Source organism: Petaurus breviceps, unplaced genomic scaffold, assembly GCF_028583685.1.
Source record: "Petaurus breviceps papuanus isolate PSGF00001 unplaced genomic scaffold, PetGlider_PUasm1.0 91133, whole genome shotgun sequence".
In the NCBI taxonomy this organism is placed as follows: Eukaryota; Metazoa; Chordata; class Mammalia; order Diprotodontia; family Petauridae; genus Petaurus; species Petaurus breviceps.
The window spans coordinates 71,113,442-71,136,535 of record NW_027187419.1 but is presented as its reverse complement, the minus strand read 5'-3'; the positions used below and the strand labels follow the sequence as shown (position 1 = coordinate 71,136,535).

The 23,094-nt window shown below is 35.0% G+C and overlaps 1 protein-coding gene across 3 annotated transcripts in view; it reads right to left on the bottom strand.

Annotated features, from left to right (window-relative positions):
* Positions 1–23,094, bottom strand: part of NBEA (neurobeachin) — an 809,664-nt gene that overhangs the window by 478,289 nt on the left and 308,281 nt on the right. For all 3 annotated transcript variants that reach the window (XM_069079971.1, XM_069079972.1, XM_069079973.1), the window contains exons 31-32: positions 4,237–4,391; positions 1,617–1,743 (exon numbers count right to left, since the gene is read on the bottom strand). In XM_069079971.1, the coding sequence (XP_068936072.1) occupies positions 1,617–1,743; positions 4,237–4,391 (282 nt within the window). The remainder of the gene's footprint in view (positions 1–1,616; positions 1,744–4,236; positions 4,392–23,094) is intronic.

Genomic DNA, 23,094 nt, shown 5'->3' with positions numbered 1-23,094 from the left:
CTCTGGCATCCAGGTAAATTCAGAGAAGTGGACAGAGAAGAATGGGAGAGGCAGAGTTCAAAATATAACCCAAGGCCAGCGTGTATACAGTCATCAACCTCAGGTCTCCAGTGTGGTATGAGTCCCCAGTCAGGTAGAATGAAATTAGTCTACCCTGTCAGGTGCAATTGAACTACAGCAGTCTTAACAGGGAGGCCCAGGAAAGGGGAATGATAGTGGTGAGACACCTGGAATGTTGGAAACAAAGGGAGGTACACTTTACTTTGAACAGGGAGCCTAAAGAGTGGCATAGGGCTAAGTACAACACTTGGCACAACATCCACAGGAAGGAAGTTTTCACCAGCATGTTGGGGCCCTGAAGAGGTACCATGTCACTAACCATGTTAGTACCCTGTGGCAAAACTTCACTATTTCCAAGATAATTACAGTTTTACTATGCTACAGGCCATATTTAACAAATTAAAAATAAACTTTCCCTGGTATTAAATAGTCTGATAAAATAACAATATTAAATTTCTACTGTAATACCAAATATTATATTCCATGAGTTAATATTCTGACATTGCTGTTTTTCTTTCATGCAGGTAACTTCTTTCTATATTTGTCTCAAGGCTAAAAGAAAAGCAAAATAAAAGGGCTCTAGGTAACACAGAAATAAGTAAGATATAAGATGTTAGTTTTTAAGAAGTAATTTATAAATGAAAGTTCATGTGTAAAGGGTTAGTTGTAACTTAAATCAACCATAAAATAAATATTTTGCATTCACCTTTTTGTAATGCACTGTGCTAGTCAATAGACAAGGTACAAAAATTTAGATATGATTCTCTTCTTTTGAGGAACTTACAGTCTAACAGTGATGTAAAACAGCTCTGATGTACATTACAAGGCAAATACATGAAAAGTTACAAAACAAAGTTTTAGATGATGTATGTCTAAGGGGGAACAATGTTACTTTCTGGCAGGAACTGGGAAGTTTCCCTAAAGGAGATGGCATTTCAGATGGGATCACAAGGATAGGTTCAGTAGGCAAAGAAGGGGGAGAAGGGTATTTGAGGCACTGGGAAAAGTATGAATAAAGGGGCAACATTAAGAGAACATAATTCTTGTCCTGAGGCAAAGAACTATACAACCTGACTGGCACGTAGAGGTTTTGGAGAGGATTAATGGGAAATAAGGGTGAGAAAGTAGAATGGTGACAGATGGTAGAGGTCTTGAATACCAGAAAAGGAGCTTGTATTTTACTTGGGAGCCAGATACTTGAGTAATGTTAGTAGGAAAAGAGAAGAGGTGGAAGAGATTCCAGAGATGTTTTGGAGATGGCAAAAACCCAATAATTTATTAGATAGGAGACATAAGGGTAAAGATGATCATATAACTAGAAATATATGGCAAATACAGATGCCATCTAGTCCAATCCCCCCATTGTCTAGATGAGAAAGTTTTAGCACTGGAAGGTCATAGGACTTCCCAAGCTTTATCCAGGTGATAAAGAGAAGGAAGTATCAAAAATAGCTCCATATTTGCAAGCATGGGAGACCAAATGAATTAAGATTAAGTACTGAAGTAAGATTAGGAAAATGGTAAAAAAAAAAAAATGAGGCTTGTGCCTTTCATACCTCATATTTTCAGCTGAATCCTCTGGCATTGGAGCCACAGTTTGTACAGCTGGAAGGTTTTTGCTGGTAGCACCATTCACAAAACTAGAGGAGGAGGAGGATGAAGATGAGCCTGAATCCACTGCACCTGTTTCCAAAATAATACTACTTTCAGTCTTAAAAATAAAGTTAGTTGTAGATTTAACAGAACGCTTAGTTTTATGGCTTTCTTTTCTGGTTTTGAAAAAAATTATCTCAATTTTTAAACAAAACAATACAGTAATGTTTAAAAACAAACAATCAGTACACTTTGTAATTGTTGATAAATTTAAACAGCATTTGGCTGCACTAACAATTCGATTGTTTTACATATCCATCTAGCAAAAACAAATGTTACAAAATGGGATATATTTTAACATAAAATGAAAGACAACAGATGAAAATAAGCTTCAGCATAAAGTGAGACTGATAAAATCTTTCAAGACAATGCAAATTCTGAAGCAAATTTCCCTACTTTTGTTCCTATGCTATGAAATATTTGTTTTTTTAATCTCTGAATTAAATTTCTAGGTCTAAATTTTCTACACTGCCGACACAGACACACAAAATCATATTGAGAATGGACTTGCTTAAGCGATAGTGTATTTGATTAAATCTTTCTTTCTAAGATTTTAAAATACTCTTACTATACATTTTCTTCCATGACAAAGTATTATTTCAGAACAGTTGCTAATGATATACTATAGAAGCTCAGTAAACAGAAGTGGAGTTGAGGGACATCTAGTGTCCCTTCATATTATCAAATCATATAGCATTTTCCAAAACAAAATGCCTTGTACTGCATCTTTAAAGACTATAGCTGATAGTAAATAGGCAATTTATTTCTAAAGAATATGTATATCAAAAACTGACCTCGGCAGATGTTTTATAGAAACTAAGTGATAAGATAGAGAAGTATTGTGGACAAAATGCTGGATTTAGAGTCAAAATTCCTGGGTTTAAATCTAACTCTGCCACCTACAGGGCAAGTTACTTAACCTCCCTGGACCTTAGCTTCCTCATCTATAAAAGAAGAGTCTTGGATCAGATAATCTTTAAAGTACAATCTAACTCTAAATCTTTATTCCAATGTACCTCTTATTTGTCCCTATACCTCTTATTTGCTTCTTGAAACGGAAACTAAGTTTGTGAAAAATATCAGGATTTGTCTTTTATAAGGGCCACGAAAGAATAAAATAATTTATTTCATGACCTGTGTCTCAATAAAGATTGAGAGATAAAAAATAATTGTTAACTAAAGCAGTAGTATGGAATACATACATAATTTTTCTTAATATTTTGTTCTATTTTAAAGGACCCATACTGGGCAAATTTTTTAGTACATGACATTAAAATGCGCTCTTTTTTACAGTAAGGAGAGTGGGAAAAAAAATAAGGAACTGAAGCTGGGGAAAAAAGGCTTTCAATCAAATCTTCAGATAAGCTAGATATTTAAAACAAACAAAAACCTTTACAAAATAGATAAATCCTAAATGACAAATCATTCTTTTATGGCAGGCTGAAGATAAATTGATACAAATTGGATATAATTAAGCTTGATAAAATTAGGAGCACTTTCTCCTATAACTAGTTCCATAAATGTGTTGTGGATGGTTTGTCAGACTCAAAGGGAGGATGATAAACAAGATACAGAAAGCACAAAATTAATCAAAATGGGAAGGGTCTAAATAACGATGATAGATGGAAAAGTTTAAGGCTATACAGTTTGGAGAAGAGAAGGCTACTATAGTCAGGGAAGGAAAGGCAGGGATCATCTTGCGTTGTATAAATACCTAAAAGGGAATCACAAAGATTTGGGTAAGGATTTATTTGAACTAAGCATCAACAGGAACATTCCTGGAAATTAAAAAAAAAAAAGTTAACTTCAGTAGGGTTTTTAAAAATTCACGCTGTGGAATTTTCTGTGATAAAGAATCTTTTGGAAAAGGCAGCCAATGACCTGGACAGCAACATAATCTCAAATTATAAATTAATTCAATGCCAAATAATGACTATTCTTGTTAACATGCACTTTTCATCAATTTTTGTTCTAGGCTGGAATGTATCCTTTGGGTGTATCAACAGGGACCTTAAGGGAATATTGGCATTCCTTATGGGGCTTAGCAGATATCATCCATTACGACTGAATTATATATCCATATGGATATAGATATATAATCTCAAAGCCATTTTCTATCAGTGAAAAGGAGTTAGGGTGCTGATTAATGGTATACTCTGACTTCCTGATATAATTCCCCATTTATATAATGCTGTCTTAAAGGTTCAAATTCTCAATTGCTTTTGCACCCTATATATATCTTTTAGTATGTAGATTTCCCTTTGAGAGTAAATGGCAGTCACCATTCTGAGAGATAAATGGGGAGAGGAGGAAAAAAATGCAAGCATGGACTTTAAAATAGTAAGCCAAAGGATTCTAAAACTGCAAGGATATTCCCCCCAATGCTATTAACTTTGACTCCCAGAAAAGTTAAGCATCTTAACTATTCAAGGTGTTTATTTTTACATATCAAAAAAGAAGAAAAGGAAGAAGGAAAACAGAAAGTAAAAGATGAGGGGTCACAAAAATATTTAAGGACAATACCTGTTGTATTAATCATACTTTTTGGTGTAGCTCCAGTAGCAGCAAATATATTAGGTGTACTGCCTGCAGGCAGCCCACTTCCAGCAGTAGCAGCTCCTACAGTAGTAACAGCCAAACTACCAGGAGGAGCCTTCTTCACAGGTACCACAACACTCCTACAAAGAAAGAAACAATGATGCAATTTATACTGGATATCAGTTCTACATGTGGACATGATAATACATCAAAATAACTTGCTTTTAAATTTATGAATCTACCTGTCTGATGAATAGGATATTAAAGGTGCTATAACTAGTGGTGGCTAGGTAGCACAGTGAGTAAGAGCACCGGCCCCAGTGTCGGGATGACCTGGGGATCGAATCCAGGCTCAGACACTTACCTGGCCGTGTAACCTTGAGCAAGTTACTTAACCCCAATTGCTTAAAAAAAAAAAGGTGCTATAACTAAAGAAAATGTGGTTACTGTATTATATATTCCATGAGGAAAATATGTGTGTAGTTTTCAGATATTTGGAAAAAAAGTCATGTTACCTTTAAAAATAAATCTACAGATAGGGGAGAAATGTATGCTCAAAATAGCAGATTTTTAGCTATTAACATAGGAATTTTCTTAGTAAGTATACATAAAATATCCTCCCCCGTAATGTGTAAAACCACAATTAAAAAAAGAAAGCAACCCCTAAGCTTTTTATTTCAAGGAAAAGGTTTATTTTTAATGAACCAATAGAGATACACAGATCTTCTAAGACCAAATAAACAGCTCCTACTTTTCACTTATCTGCTCTCTCCAAGGGTTACTAACAACCTCTTAACTGGCAAATCTAATAGCTTTTTCTCAATCCTCATCCTACTTGACCTCTCTGCTGCCCTCAATCACCCTCTTCTCCTTGATAATTTCTTCCTTCCAGATTTTCAGGACGCTACTCTCTCCTGGTTCTACTTCTACTCACCTGATCATTCCTTTTCAGTCTCCTTTGCTGAATCTTCATCTAGTTCATGATCACTAGCCACAGGTGTTACATGTTCTTTTTTCTCTATATTATTTCATTTGGTGATTTCATCTGCTCCCATGGTTTCAATTATAATCACTAATACTAATGATTCCCAAATCTATTTAGTCAGCCATATCCTCTCTCCTGACTTCCCTTCTCTAGGCCCCAAATGCCTTTCAGACATGTCAAACTGGATGTCTTGCAGACATCTTAAAACTCAACATGTCAAAAACTGAATTAATCTTCTTCCCCAAACCTTCTCCCCTTCCAAACTTTGTAATTACTATTGAAGTCATCACTTTCCTCCCAGTGGTGGATATCCTCCCTAGTTCAACCTAAGTCTCTTCCTTAACTACTCACTCACTCTCCACATCCAATCTGTTACCAATGCCTATAGATTTCACCTTTGCAACATTTCTTCAAAAAAATCCCTTTTTTTCTTCTGATATTGCCATGACCCTAGTGCAGGCCCTCATTTCTAGACTCCTGCTATGGCCTGTTGGTTGTGTCTCCCTGCCACAAGCTTCTTTCTATTGCACTCAACTACCAAAATGATTTTCCTGAAGTATATATCCAGCCATGCCACCCCATCTTCTAAAGAAACTACAGTGGCTCGCTATCACTAATGGGATCAAACAGAAAATTGTTTGGCATTCAAAACTCTTCAAAAACAAGCTGCTTCCCTTCACCTTTTCAGTTTTCTTATACCTCACATTACATACCACAAAACATATTCACCTAGTAGGAGAAGTGGCATAATGGATAGAACACTAAACTGGAATCAGGAAGATTACAAATCCAACCTTGGATTTTAAGAGCTTTATGACCCTGGGCAAATCACTTAACTTCTGTCTGCCTTACTTCTCTCAACTGTAAAATGGCACCTACTTGCAGGTTTGTTGTGAATTAATATTTGTACAGCACTTAGCAAAGGAAGCTCTGGAACACAGTAGAGATTTTATATATTAAAATTAATATTATTATTAAATCATTCTTTCTTGCTATCCATCCTTTCTTCCTTCAACAATGGCTTTCTTTCTGTTCCTCAAATAAGATATTCCATTTCCCAACTCTAGCCACTTTCACTGACTGGTCATCATGCAATGAATGTTTTCTCATATCACCTCCACAACCAAGAGGTCTTTCCTGATCCTTCTTAATTCTAGTTATTTTCTTTCTGTTGATTATTTCTTATTATTTCTGTACATATCTATTTTGTACAGATATTTGAATATTATCTCCCCCATTAGATAGTGAGCCCCTTGTGGATAGTGACCATCTTTTGCATTTCTTTGTAACTCAGGTGTTTAGCACAGTGCCTGGCACAGAGCAGGCACTTATATAAATGTCTACTAATTGACAAAAAACAGCTACTTTATTTTCTAAATAAAGGCACTTAGTTTTTTGTTTTTTCATACAAAAATAGACATGGTATTATAATATAAAAGATTTCTATACTAGCAAGCAGATTATAGCAATATATAACAAGAATCATACACTATGACTAGGTGGGAGTGCAGGGTTGGTTCAGTATTAGGAAAACCATCAGCATAATTGACTATATCAATAACAAAACAAACAAAAATCAAAGGACTATCTTAATAGATTAAGAAAAAGCCTTTGACAAAATACAATACCTATTCCTATTTAAAAAAAGAACACTAGAAAACATAGGAATAAAGGGAACTTTCCTTAAAATGATTAGTAATATTTACTAAAACAATAAGCAAGCATTATCTGTAACGGGGATAAGCTAGAAACTTTCCCAGTGAAATCAAGGGGTGAAGCAAGGATGCCCATCATCACCTCTATTATTCAATATTGTACTAGAAATATTAGCTATAGCAATACAAGAAGAAAAAGAAATTGAAGGAATTATAATAGAAAATGATGAAACAAAATTATCACTCTTTGTGGATATGATGATATACTTACAGAATCCTAGAAAATCAACTAAAAAAACTACTTGAAATAATTAACTTTAGAAAGTTGCAGGATACAAAATAAACTTATATAAATGACCTGTATTTCTATATACTGCTAACAAAATCCAGCAGCAAGAGATGTAAAGAGAAATTCCATTTAAAATAACTGCATATGGGGCAGCCAGGTGGCGCAGTGAGTAAGAGCGCCAGCTCCAGTGTCGGGAGACCCGGATTTGGTTCTGGCTTCAGATACTTGGCACCCACACAAAAAATAACTGGCCATGTAACCTTGAGTAAGTTACTTAACCCCAATTGCTTTAAAAAATAAATAACTGCAGACAATATAAAATATTGGGAGTTTACCTGCCAAGACAAACCCAGGAACTATGTGAACACATTTACAAAACGCTTTTCACACAAATAAAGTGAGACATAAACAAATGGAAAAACCTTAATTGCTCATGGATAGGCCAAACCAATATAATGAAAATGACAATTCTATGTAAATTAATCTATTAGTTCAGTGTCATTCCAGTCAAACTACCAAAAAATTATTTTATAGACCTAGAAAAAATAATAACAAAATTCATATGGAAAAACAAAAGATCAAGGATATCAAGGGAATCAATGAAAAAAAATGTGAGGAGGTGGTCTATACATATTAGATCTCAAACAAAATGCATTATAAAGTGATAATTATCAAACAATGTGGTACTGGTTAAGAAATAGGGTGGGGAATAGATTAGGTACACATTATATTATAGTAAATGACCATAGCAATCTAGTATATGATAAACAGAAAGATTCAAGACTTTGGAATAAAAACTTATTATCTGACCAAAAAAAAGCTTGGAAAACTAAAAAAAACAGTATGGCAGAAACTAGGTACAGACTAATGTCGTGCACTATATATCAAGATAAGGTCAAAATGGGTACATAATTTATTCGTAAAGGGTGAAACCATAAGTAAATTAGGAGAGCATGGAATACCTTGTCAGATCTATGGATGAGGGAAGAATTTAAGACCAAAGAAAAAAAGAGGGTGTTATAAAATATAAAAGAGACAATTTTAGTTATATAAAATTTAAAAAGTTTTTGCAAACAAAACCAATGCAAACAAAATTTTTAAAAAATCAGAAAACTGGGGGGAAAGTTTGCAACAAGTATCTCTGATAAAGGTGTTACTTCTCAAATATATAAAGAAGTCGAATTTATAAAACTACAAGCCATTCCCAAATTGATAAATGGTCAAAGGATACAAACAAGTACTTTTCAGATGAAGAAATCAAAGCTATCTACAGTCATATGAACCAAATATTCTAAATCAACACTTGTGAAACATGAAATTATGAAACGCCTGAATGTGCAAGGATCAAAAATTAATTCAAAATCAGACACATAATGAATCCAAGGTGTTTCTGGCATCGCTTGCCCATGTTGCATCATGGAACTTCACTACAGTCTGAGTGACAAAAAGCATGGGTACTTTACACTGCACATGCCACTAGGCCACACAACTTCAATGAAAAGGAAAAGGGGTCACAAGAGGAATAATTTTAAGAAGCCCTGCTTGAAATCACTATCAACTAGAGAAATGTAAATTAAAACAACTATGAGGTACCATCTCACACCTATTAGACTGGTGAATATGACCAAAATAGGAAAATGATAAATGTTGGAAGGGGTGTGGGAAAACAATAATGCACTCTTGATGGAGTTGTGAATTGATCCAACCATTCTGGAGAGCAATTTAGTACTATGACCAAAGGGCTATAAAATTGTGTATATCTTTGACCCAGCAATACCACCATTAGGTCTATATACCAAAAAAAATTTTTAAAGGGAAAAATAACCTATTTGTACAAAAATATTTATAGCAACTCTTTTCGTGGTGGATAAGAATTTGAAATTGTGTGGATGCCTATCATTGGGGAATGATTAAATAAGCTGTGGTATATGATTGTGATAGAATGACAAAGAGGATGATTTCAGAAAAACCTGAAAAGACTTACATGAACTGATGCAAACTGAAGGAAGCAGAACCAGGAAATTGTTAAACACAGTAACAGCAATACTGTACAAGGATCAACTGTGAACGACTAGCTATTCTCAGCAACAGAATGCTCCAAGACAATCCCAAGGGACTAATGATGAAGCATACTATCTGCCTCCAGAGAATGAGCTAATATTGTCTGAATACAGACCGAAGCATGATATTTTTCATTTTCTTTTTTTTTATTTCAGTCTTCTTATACAAAATGATGAATATGGAAATATTTTATATGATTATATATGTACAAACTATATAAGATTGCTTACCATCTCAAGGATGAGGGATGGGAGGGAAGAAGGGAAAGAATTTGGAATTCAAAACTTTTTTTAAAAAATCTTTGAAAAATTGCTTTAATATGTAATTGGGGAAAAAATTTAAAATATTAAAAGTGAAAAAATAAACATTAAACACCAGAAAAGAAAGATTTCTGAAAAATACAATAATAAAGACACTTCACAAGATACTTGGATATAATCATACACTTATTTTAAAGCCCAATTCCTTGAATAAGAGCTTTCAATATTTTCCAAATTTCCTTAGAAACTCTGGCATGATTATCAGAGAAAAAAATGTTCTGCACTCCATAATATATTAAGCTTAACAAATAAATAACAATTAGCAAACCTAATCCTTTGATTTTTATTCATGAATGAATTTTTTTTTTTAAAGCAATTGGGGTTAAGTAACTTGTTCAAGGTTACACGGCCAGTTATTTCTGGGTGTGGTGCTGAGTATCTGAGCCCGGATTTGATCCAGGTCATCCCAACACTGGAGCTGGTGCTCTAACTCGCTGCCCCTCATGAATGAATTCTAAACTATGTAGTAATATAAACATCAATATAGTTAATACTTGTAAGTAGCTATAGACTTATGAAAATTCAATGTTACAAGCCAGATTTAACCAAAATTTTTCAGGGCATTTTTCACGATAATTTACTATTAAGAAAATATGAACTTTAAGTTGAACTTAATAATGAATCAGAAAAGTATTTAAAAAAAGGTGATGCTACTTAACAACTTAAAAGTAATTACATGAAAATCTAGAGAGGGTTATAAAATTATTCAGTTTTAACACAACATTTTCACAAACAAAAGAAAACTCTAATCACAGAGTGTTCTTTTGGAGTAACTGTAATCATAATGTTCATAACAACAGTCTAAAATAAAACTGCCTAAATTAATCACTCAAATGCTATGAAATAATTGAATAAATGTGCACTATGAATTTCCAATGTGCTCTTTTAGTGCCTATGTTGATGTTTCCAATGACTTTTTTGCTGTCAAAGGTAATTTTCAATACTTGCTTCCCTCTTCTCATAATTAATACTAGCTATAAGGAAATGGATAATTTTTTTTCCCATTAACTCTTTTTCTGACCAGTATTTTCAAGTAATTTTCCTAAAGAGATTTGGTTATTCAAGTGCTATTTTGCAATTCAATTCCTTATAAAGCACTGACTATGTAACACCCAGGGCACAGGAACTGTACCAACTAGAAAAAGATACATTCTCTGGACTCAAAGAAATAACTAGAGGTGGCAGTGTCAAGAGAATAGCATGTACACAGGTAAGTATACTAAAAGTTAGTGTTACAGAGGGAAAGGAGAAATTTAGACAAAATGCTCTAGGAACATCTAAGGAATGAGAGAAGACTTGAAGTTTGGGAGAACAAAAGAGGTTATATAAAAGAAGTGACATCTACACTGATTCTAGAAGAAAGAGACATTATGAGAAGGACAGGTGAGAAGGCAATGTATGAGAGACAGCAGCCTATACAAAATACAGGAGAAATAATAAAGAAATATAAACCATGCACACAAAGGGCTCACATTATTATAGGGGGAGACAAAAGACAAAGAAGGTTTTAGCTACAAGTAAGATGGAAAGGCTCTGCAAGCCTTAGGTTACAGTAGCAAGTCAGATAGTATCACAGCTTCTTTAATGTCATTTCTGCTGAAAAAGCATCTATTTCAGATACTGAAGAATCAGACAGTGCCAAGAACTTTGATGTTGAGAACTCTTTATTTCTGGATTTTTAGCAGCTAAAGCTACTGACAGGGTGGGGCTACAAAATCTGGTCTTATATTTAATCAAGGCCCCCTAAACAGGCTATTCTGAAAGTCCTAGTGCAGTTTTAAGCTACTGAAGCTATTTTATTAAAGTTTGAAACTGCACTAAGACTTTTGGAATACCATGCTACTCTAGAAGTAACTTCCAGACCTACCTATGATCCTATGATATCAGACCCTTATCAGAAAATCGATGCAAAAATATCTTTTCCAATTGACAGCTTTTCTTCTTATCTACAATTTGCAGTGATTTTGTTTTTGGCAAAAGCCTTTCAATTTAATATAATAGAAATAATCTATTTTATCTTTTGTGATTTGATTAGAAATTGAAAGAATTCACCAATCGCCTCTTTTTTTAAAATTTACATCATTCGTTTCTGCCAGATTTTGAATTACAAATTTTCTCCCCGTTTATCCCCCACCCATCCCCCCAAAATGGCAGTCCCACAGGATATCCCCACCTCCAATCTCTTCTCTCCCATATTTTCTCCCATACCCGTTTCTACTTTTCCAGTGGATCTCTATGCCTCAGTGCCTGTATATCTTATTTCTTAATTACATGTAAGATGGTATTAATAATAGAATATATATATATAATATATATATATACACACACATATATATATATATTTGAATATTTGATTTTAAAACTTTCAATTCCAGATTCATTCCCTTCCCCCCCTGCCAACCACCCCCACTAGGGAGACAAGCAGTTCAGTATAGGTTGTACATGTGCGGCTAATGCAAAACAATAACATAGTAGGTATATTGTAAAAGACTGACTATATTTCCCTCTCTCCTATCCCACCTCTCACTTGTTCTATTCTCTACTTTGATCCTGTCCCTTTTCAAAAGTGGGTGCTTCCAACTTCCCTCCCCCCCCGCCTGCCCTCCCTTCCATCATCCCCCCTCTCATCCCCGTCCCCCCCCCATTCTCCTGGAGGATGAGATCCCCTATTTAGTGTGTATTTCCCTCCCTCCTCAAGCCAGATTCAATAGGAATAAGGATGACCCATTCCTTGCCTTCCTATTCTTCCCCTCCATTGTAACCATTTTCCCTTGCCTCTTCTGTGAGATAGTTTGTCCCAATCTGTCTCTCCCCATCTCCTCTCATTATATTCCTCTCACCTCTTAATTTCACCTTTTAAGTATCATCCCTTCCTGTTAAATTGGTCCCGTACCCTCTATCTATGTATACCTGTAAACGTATATACACACATTCACATATGTATTCATATACCTGCATACCCACATATAATGACATATATATATATATTTCTAATCCCTTCAACTACTGAGAAAAGTTTCATAAGTTACAATTATTGTTTTTCCATGTAGGAATGTTAATAGTTCAACTTTGATAAGTTCCTTATGATTTCTTTTCCCTGTTTACCTTCTCATGCTTCTCTTGCTTCTTGTATCTGAATGTCAAATTTTCTATTCAACTCTGGCTTTTTCAGCAAGAATGCTTGAAAGTCCTTTATTCCACTGAATGACCATATTTTCTCCTTAAACATGATACTCAGTTTTGCTGGGTAGGTGACTCTTGGTTTTAATCCAGCTCCCTTGACCTCCGCAATATCACATTCCAAGCCCTTCGATCCCTCAGTGTAGAAGCTGCCAGATCCTGGGTTATCCTGATTGTGTTTCCACAATATTCAAATTGTTTCTTCCTGGCTGCTTGTAATATTCTCTCCTTAATCTGGGAATTCCGGAACCTGGCTATAATATTCCTAGGAGTTTTCTTTTTGGGATATTTTTCAGGAGGTAATAGGTGGATTCTTTCAACCTCTATTTTGCCCTCTGGTTCTAAAACATCAGGGCAGTTTTCTTTGAGAACTTCCTGGAGGATGAGTTCTAGGTTCTTACTTTGGTCACAGCTTTCAGGTAGTCCAATAATTTTTAAATTATCTCTCCTGGATCTATTTTCCAGGTCAGTGGTTTTTCCCATGAGATATTTCACATTGCCTTCTATTCTTTCATTTGTTTGGATCTGTTGAACAGCATCTTGATTTCTCATAAAGTCATTAGCTTCCATTTGCTCCAATCTAATTCTGAAGCAATGATTCTCCTCAGTGAGCTTTTGAGATTCCTTTTCCATCTGGCAAATTCGACTTTTTAAGGCATTCTTCTCCTCATTGCCTTTTTGAGCCTCCTTTGCCATTTGAGTCAGTCTGTTTTTCAAGGTATTATTTTCTTCAGTCAGGCTGTTGACTCTCATTTCATAATTTTCTTGCATTGTTCTCATTTCTCTTCCCAATTTTTCCTCCACTTCTCTTATCTGCTTCTTAAGGTCCTCTATGGTCTGTAACCAGCTTTTTCCTTTGAAGCTTTTGGTGCAGGAGTTCTGACTTCACTGTTTTCCTCCTGTTCCATGCCTTGCTCCTTCTTATCCCCAAAATAGGAATGTAATGTTGGAATCTTCTGTCTGCTTTGTTTCCTTTGCCTGCTCATTTTGCCACTCAATGATTTGACTTTTGGGCTTTTTGCCACAGTAGGACTCTGCCACCAGACAGGGGAGTTTTTGTCCCAAACGCTGGGGTTTTCTTAGCTGCTGGAGGTATTAGATGGGTGCCCTCTCTGAGGTCTCCACACGCTCTGGCAAGCTGGACACACACCCCAGGACCTCCACCCTAGAGTGCAATCCAGATCCAAGTAGGTTAAAGCAAGAGCGATTACCCCTCAGACTGGTGCTTGGTGCCCCTACACTCTGCAGGCCAGGAGCTGAAGCCTCCACGTGGTGCTGGCAGGCTGTGCTGGCATCTCAGCGCTTTCTCGCCCCGGGGGTAAAAGCTATGCACTCCCACTTACTGGGTCCCAAAGTCCAGACTGCACTGGCCTCTCACCTTGTTCTTCGCATCTATGTATTGATAAATCTGGAAACAGCCACAGCTGCTGCTGATCTGGAGTCCCTCTGGCTGGCGGCTGGTCAGGCCCGCCCTGGGGCTAAAGCCTCGCATGGGGCTGGGTTAGGCTCCCAGAGCTCTGAGCTGGCCGATTCCTGCCGGCCTGTCCTCAGCGGCTTCTCTGTGTCATTTTGTGGGTTCTGCAGCTCCAAAGTTTATTTAGAGTCCCCTTTTTACATGGATTGGAGAGGGTGGAAGATGGAGCCATGGGAAGGTCGTGCTTCTACTCCCCACCAATCGCCTCTTGAAAAAGATCCTAAATAGAAAATTCCTAGAAACATTATAGCCAAATTCCAGAGTGCCCAGGTCAAGGGGAAAATACTGCAAGCAGTCAGGAAAAAATAATTTTGAGTACTGTGGAAACACAGTCAGGATAACACAAGACATAGCAGCTTCTACATTAAGGGACCAAAGGGCTTGGAATATGATATTCCAGAGGTCAAAGGAGCTAGGATTAAAACCAAGAATCACCTACCCAGCAAAAATGAGTGTAATGATACAGGGGAAAATATGATCATTCAATGAAATATAGGATTTTCAAGCATTCTTGATGAAAAAACCAGAGCTGAATAGAAAATTTGACGTTCTAATACAAGAACCAAGAGAAGCATGAGAAGGTAAACAGGAAAAAGAAATCATAAGGAACTTAGTAAAGTTGAACTATTTACATTCCTACATGGAAAAACAATAATTGTAACTCACAAGATTGTTCTCAGTATGAGGATAGTTGAAGGGAATATATGTGTATATATATATATATATACACACACACATACATATATGTATGTATAGGAGGGTGGATGTGTATATAAATATAAAAGTAAGTGTGGTCTTATGTATGTTCATGTATACATAGACAGAGGGCACAGGATGAGGTTAATATGAAGGGATGATATCTAAAAAAATAAAAGTAAAAGGTGAGAGAGGAATTTATTGGGAGAAAGAGAAAGGAAACAGATTAGGGTAAATTATCTCATATAAAAGAGGCAAGAGAAAACTGTTAGAATGGAGGGGAAGAACAGGAAGGTGAAAGGGAATGGAAGAACCTTATTCTCATTGAATTTGGCTTAAGGAGGGAATAAGATACACACTTAATTGGGTATCTTACCCTATGGAAAAACAGGGGGGGAGGGGATAGGAGGAGGGAGGACAGAAGGGAGGGCAGATTGGGGGAGAGGGTAGTTAGAAGCAAACATTTTTGAAAAAGGATAGGGTCAAAGGAGTAAATGGAGTAAGTAGATGGCAGAATAGAATGGAGGGAAATATAGTTGGTCTTTCACAGTATGACAACTATTGAAATGATTTGGGTAACTGTACATGTACAACCTATATTGAATTGCTTGCTTTCCCAGTGGGAGGTGGATGAGGAGGGAAGAAGGAAAAAATCTACAACTCAAAAGTTTAAAAAACAAATGTTTATTAAAAAAATTATTTTTTACATGTAACTGGGAAATAAGATGTACAGGCACTGGGGTATAGAGGTCTGTCTTGCCCTGGTAGAAAGTTAGGGGGGTGATGGGAAAGGATATCGGGAAGAACAGATTGGGGGAAGGGGTATTCAGTGGGCTTACTATTTTGGGGTGGGGTTAGGGGAAAGATGGGAAGAAAAAATTCTAACTTAAAATCTTGTGGAAATGAATGTTAAGAACTAACAATAAATAAATAAATAAAAATAAAAAACAAATAAAAAAATCCCACAATCCTTCTATGCTTATGTGTAGGTTTCTTTTACTCAGAATAAATGAGTGCTATACTGTCAAAGGCTTTTTCCACATCTATTGATATAATCAAATGGCTTAGGAAGTTTTGTTTTTAATGTGATTAAATTGATTGTTTTTATGATGTTGAACCATCCTTGATTTTCATCCAGGTATTAAAGCAGATAGAGTGTCAGTCTTGGAGTCAGGGAGACCTGGGTTCAAATTTACTTACTAACTATGAGACCCTGGCCAAGTCACTTAACTTGTATTTGCTTCAGTTTGATTGTCTGAAAAATGGGGATAATAATAGCACCTACCTCCTAGGGCTGTGATGAGGAACCAATAAAATAATAATTATAAAGTACTTAGTACAGTGCTTGGCACATGGTAAGCATCCTATAAAAGTTATTACTATTATTATCATAACTATCATAACAGTCACAAAGATTTTTTATATATAGTGACACTATCTTTTTGATAGGATTTTATTTAAAATGTTTGCATTGATGTGATTCCTCAACATGTAAGCACAAGTTTGTCAGGGTGATCTGACTTTCCCCCATGCTCATCTACTATTCACATCTTAGAGGTTCTTCCTCTTGGTCTATTCAAATTCTACCAATCCCTTCAAGGCTCATGTCAACCTGTTGTGAAACATTTTTATGACAAATTTAATCAATATTGATACCTTTCTTCTACAGCCTATAGAATTTATTTTCTATAGCAAACATTTATATGTTTTAGCAATATTGTTCTATAATTGTCTCAATACAGTATCTTTTACTATATATTTTAAAAGAGCAATAAAAAAGTATCATAAGACTATTATTTAATAGGTCTCTTGGAAAACCTTTTTTTTCTTCAAATCTCGATTCAACAAATCACTTAACTTGTCCAATCTTGGTTTCCCCTTGTAAAATGGGAAGACAATGTAGTATAGTGTATAAAAAAAATTGGCCTCAAGTCAGGAAGATTTTATTAAGTCTTTCAACTTAGTGTCTGTCAGAGAATACTAGATACATTGCAGTACAGTTGCTGATCTTCCTTGGTAGAAGGTGGTTTTTCTCAGACTTCCCTATACCAATGAAATCACAGGTCTAAAGGAAAAAGATAGGAACAATGATATTTTACTGTCTATACCACAGGACTGTTGTGAGGAAAACTGCTGATTCTATTTTAAATGTAAGTCAATTTTGAAAAGGCTCTTGGATGTAGCATCAACATTACTTGGCAAATATGTGTTGAATGAGCTAGAAAATAGAAAAATATCTGATGATATCATACAGCCTGAACCAGGGCATAAAAGTAATAATAAACAACCACTTCATAATTCTATGGTTTAAAAAAAAAAAGATGCGGGGCAGCCAGGTGGCTCAGCAAGTAAGAGCACCGGCCCCAGTGTCGGGATGACCTTGGGGATCGAATCTGGGCTCAGATACTTAGCACTACACCCAGAAATAACTGGCCTTGTAATCTTGAGCAAGTTACTTAGCCCCAATTACTTAAAAAAAAAAGATGCAACTGGGTTTTTAACAAGAGACAGCTTTATTTGATGATTTTGTTTAGTATTAGCAAGCAAGATATAAAGCAAAGAGATACATTTTGCCAAAGGTATTTGTCATCATTCAAGCTATGATATGAAGCTAGATAACTACAGAACTTCTGGTAGTAAAGTAAACTGGATTTCATTTGGAAAAACATGTAGCTGAACAAGTTGTGGTATATGATTGTGATGAACTACTATAAGAAATGATGAGCTCATGGATCGTAGAAAAACATGCAAAGATTTGAATAAAATAATGAAGTGCAAAATGAGCAGAATCAAGAGAACAATGTACACAGTAACAGCAATATTGTTTAAAGAACAACTTTGAATGAGTAAGTCATTTTGACTGTAATAATTAACCATAAAGATCATATGAAGAAAGAAGCTATCTGCATCCAAATAAAGAATAAATAGTATATAAAAAATAATTTTACACATATACAAACACACACACCGATTTGTGTTTAATGGTAGCCATCTCTGGGGTGGGGTGGGAGACAGATATAAAAAAGGAGAAAAAAATAAATGTATATGATGATTTTGTTGTATATTTGAAAGGCATAGCAAGTTGTGTTTAGCAGCATAGTAGTTTCAGGTACAATCATCTTTTTATTGTACTGTGTAATGGAAATGCTTCTTTTATTCCATAAAGATATATTAATGTAATAAAAAGCAAAAAAAGACCAAAAGTTTTTAATATTTTTTTTAAAGAAAAACCATGTAGAAATTTTAATGGTCCTAAACTTCTCCCTGAAATGAGGTCTATTTTTAAACAATCTTCTGGTGACACTATATCTAGCTTGAAGTCATAAATTATCACAGATTCAAGAATAAAAATCGACAATACTCAAAGGGGAAATTAAAGGTGACTGTTAAAGAAGAATGATATGAGTAGAGGCATAAAGAATGTCTTCAGAGAGATGAGTGACTTATATAACAAGAGTGAGGGCTAGCTGAAAGATATACTAAGTCCAATATCAAGAGAGCTAAAGGAAGGCCCCAGCACCTTAAAGAGACAACCCACGAAACTTTTATAGGAGGAAGCATAAAGTGAGTTGTCCAGAAAGAGAAAGCTTGGATGGGTTATAATCTGGATTGTCAGATTTGTCCACAATGATGAGGTAAAAAATCCATCAAAGTATTAAAATATGACACACAAACTATATAATTGAGCAAGAACTTATTACTTGTGCCAACTATTACATAGGTTCTGCAGATACAAAAACATCAGATAGTCATTGCCTTCAAGGTCTCATATTCAATTTATACGGGGTTCTACTTGTTGACTCTGGAATTAGAATTAGAAAGTACTTTAGGTATTGCTTAGATGATGTATGTAAAGGATTTTTTAAGCATAAGCAATGTATAAATGTGCATAATTATCATTAATTTAATGTTTCATTGCTATTCTACTTTAGAAGACCTGGATCATTTTACTACCACTACCATTACCACTATCACTATTAGTACCATCACCAATGATGATGACAATAATAATAACATTAATAATAATAGTATTTATAAAATTACTTAAGGATTATAAAGTGCTTTTCCACATATATAATCTCACTTAATCCTTATAAAAACCCTAGAAGGTATTTGTAATTATAATTCCCATTTTACACAGGAGGAAAATGAGGCAGAAAGAAGGTAAGTGATTTGCCCAGGGTCACATAAGGAATAAGTATCTAAAGTCAGATATGAACAAGATATGTCCTTACTCTGAGTCTAGCAATTTATCTATCCATTGAGCCACCCAGCTGACTAACCACAATTTCAATTAAAACCTTGATAAGCTAGATATAATAGACACAGATTTTTCCAAGCTGACTAGGTTAATTAAAAATTATCACTGTAGATTATTATAAATTATCCATTTAATTTTTTTCTATGTTCAAATAATGTTTTATGGCAATCTATTTCCAAGTTAGATATTCTACCATTACCAAAAGCATCTATACCCAATCCACATTTTTAATACCAATCATCCAGCTGGTACATATGTATTATTATAATTATTACATGTTGTTAATAATTAAAATAGATTATTATTAAATATTATAGTTAACTATTAAAATAACTCAGAAAGAACTAAGTTACTATCTCAAAAAGATGAAATTTCATTTGGTGCTGTTGTGGTTTCACTGCTTTTAATCATGTCTAACTCTTCAAAATCCCATTAGGTATTTTCTTGGAAAAGACTCTAGAATTGTTTGCTATTTCCTTCTCCAACTCATTTTATAGATGAGAAAACTGAGGTAAACTGAGTTAAATGACCTGCCCAGGGTCACACAGCAAAGAAGTGTCTGAGGCCTGATTTCAATTCATGTCTTCCAGACTCCAGTCCTAATGTTCCATCCACTGCACCACCTAGGGGCCTTCATTTGGTACTAGCTACTTCAAAACTCCCAAGTAAAAGGTACTTTGAAAACTAGTTTTAAATTAACTAGATAACATCGCTAAGATTCATTCCACCCAAATCCTATCCACCCTTGAAGGTTCTGCTCAGATTACAACTCTGTGAAGTCTTTTTTGTTCATTTATTTTTAAATTTTTATTTTATTTTATTTTTAGCTTATAAGGTGAAATAAGCATTTTCATAATAATACATAATAATAAAAAGATGTATGCATATGAAACTGCATATCTATTGTATACAAATAGAAATTCCTTGTGAAGTCTTTCCTATCTCAGGCAGAAGTGATCCTCTCATTTAAACTTTATAGATTAAAAATTATTTCTGTACCCATCATCTGGCATTTTGCTATTGTTTTGTATTGTTAGCTTGCAATTATTGTTCAGCCACTCAAGTCTTTTCCAACTTTGTGACCCCATGGACTATACTGTCTATGGAGTTTTCTTGTCAAAGATATTGGAGTGGTTTGACATTTCCTTCTATAGATGAGGAACTAAGACGAAGAGGATTAAGTGATTTGCCCAAGGTCACACAGTGTCTAAGGCCAAACTTGAACTCAGGTCCTCTTGAATCCAGGCCTACTGCCCAGTTTTCAATTGTGGAGTTGCAAATTATTTCCACAATACTTTCTACTACTTAAATAAATATTTTGTTTTGTTTTAAAAATTGGGATGAATTTTAGTATATTTGTTCATAGTTACATTAACATTTGTAAATGCTTTTCATTCCAAATCAGATATCTCCACTAGTATCAGTTAGATCCTGGGCAGAGCTAACTCTAAGCAAAAGAAGTGAGTTGATACAATTAGTTGTCCAAGTGTCTACTGATCCATCTTCCCCTGAACCCTTCCTTTTTTGCTCTCTAGTGCTTAACCCTAATCTAGACTTTTCTTCCCCCTTTTGATCTTTTTCTTAACAATTAAAAAAAAAGTTTTATCCTGAACTCAACACATACATAATACTAAATACAATAGGCATTCACATAGACATATATGTGTATATACTACAATTATTAAACATATGGGATAACAGGGCAGAAGGAGGGAACAGCCATTTCTATAGTGCTTACTATGTGACATGCCCTGTGCTAAGCTCTATACAATTATTATCATGCTGGAGCCTCACAACAATCCTTTGAGGTAGGGGCTGTTGTGATGTTCATTTTTTAGTTGTGAAAATTGAGGCAAACAGAAATTAAGTGACTTGTTGAGGGATATATGGCTAGTGTCTGAGGTCAAATTTGAACTCAGGTCCTACTGACTCTAAACAGAATGCTCTATCCATGGTCCCACTAACTTCCCAAAAGCATTTTAATTGATTTTGAAAGATACAATTCAATTACAAATTAATATGGAAATCCCCATTCCTTACCTTGGCCCTGAAGCTCATTAATGGAAAGTTCAATTTCTGCTTTTGCTATTAATTTTGCTTCTCTTTTGCTACTAATCTGGGAGTTTTATATTTTCTGATAAGTTTCAATTCATTCTATCTAAGTTATCAGTTTTGTTGAGCTATAATTGGGGAATATAATTTCTAATAGTTTTATTTACTCTTACTTTGTTAAGAATGCTTTTATCCCGGTGGCTAGGTGGCACAGTGAATAGAGCACCAGCCCTGGAGTCAGGATGACCTGAGTTTGAATCAGACCTCAGACACTTAACATTTACTAGCCGTAGGACCTTGAGCAAGTCACTTAACCTCAACTGCCCTGCCCTCCCACCTCCAAAAATGAAAAAAAAAAAGAATGCTTTTATCATTTTTTATTTTAAAAAGTTTCCTCAAATAAGTAAAATGAAATATTTGTAAAAGCATATTGCCTTTGGGGGCAGCTAGGTGGCGCTGTGAATAAAGTACTGGCCCTGGAGTCAGGAGGATCTGAGTTTGGATCCCGCCTCAAACTAGCTGTCTAACCTTGAACAAGTCACCTAACCCCAATTGCCCTCTAAAAAAAAAGGCAAAAAAAAAAAAAGAATAAAAAGCATATTGCCTCACATTTCATTAGCACTATTTAAATGCTTATTCCTTTCCCTTTTTTGTTACATTTTCCTTCCCTCTCTTTTTAAATAAAAATAGTATGAATGATTTTTATTTATTTGGGGAAAAACATATCAGATAACTTTTATTTATCCATTCAATGATTCTTTTATACTTTCAGTTTTGTTAATCTCTTTTTTGAATTTCAGAATTTCTAAATTGATTTCAAGTTGGAGGAATTTTGATTTGTAGCATTTCTAGGTGTTTTTTTTTAAATTGCATGCCAAATTCATTAATTTTTTCTTTCAGTTTTATTGAAGAAAGCATATAGATACAAATTTTCCCCTCCATACAATTTTAACTGTATTCCAAAACTTTTAGTCTCATTGTTATCATTTTCTTTGAAAAAATTTCATACTGAATGGCTAGGTAGCGCAGTGAATAGAGCACCAGCTCTGGAGTCAGGAGGACCTGAGTTCAAATCCAGCCTCAGACACTTAACATGCCACTAGCTGTGTGACCTTGGGCAAGTCACTTAATCCCAACTGCCCTGCCCTCCCCCTCCAAAATGCAAAAAAGAAAGGAAGGAAGGAAGGAAGGAAGGAAGGAAGGAAGGAAGGAAGGAAGGAAGGAAGGAAGGAAGGAAGGAAGGAAGGAAAGAAGGAAGGAAGAATTTCATATTGTTTCTATGATTTGTTCTTTGATCCACAAATTCTTTAGGATTAAGTTATTTTGTCTCTAGTTCAGATTTTTTTCTTCAAAGGCTCTTTATTGAATAGAATTTTTATGTAGTATGATCAATAAATGATATGTTTAGTATGTCAACATTTTTGTGAGGTTTTTATAACCCAATACATAGGTATTTTTATAAAGGAAAAGAGGAAGGGAATAAGCTTTTATATAGCACCTACTATGTGCCAGAAATTGTATTAAGTGCTTTTTACAAGTATTACCTCATTTGAGACTTACAACAACCTTTTAAAGTAGTTGTTATTATCCCCATTTTACAGTTGAGAAAACTGAGGGAAATAGACATTATGTTTCTTGCTCAGGGTCACACAACTGGTGTCTAGAGGCTGGATCTGAACTTAGGTCTTCCTGATTCCACGCCCAGCCTTCTATGTATTATATCCCAATTGCCTCTAAAAGTGCCATGCTCAACTAAAATAATATTTAGGCTATTTTGTTTCCATTTAGTAATTTTCCAGGGATCTATAGACTAATATTTCTATAGTCCTTAATTTTCTGCTTTCCTTCTCATAAGACTATCAAAACAGAA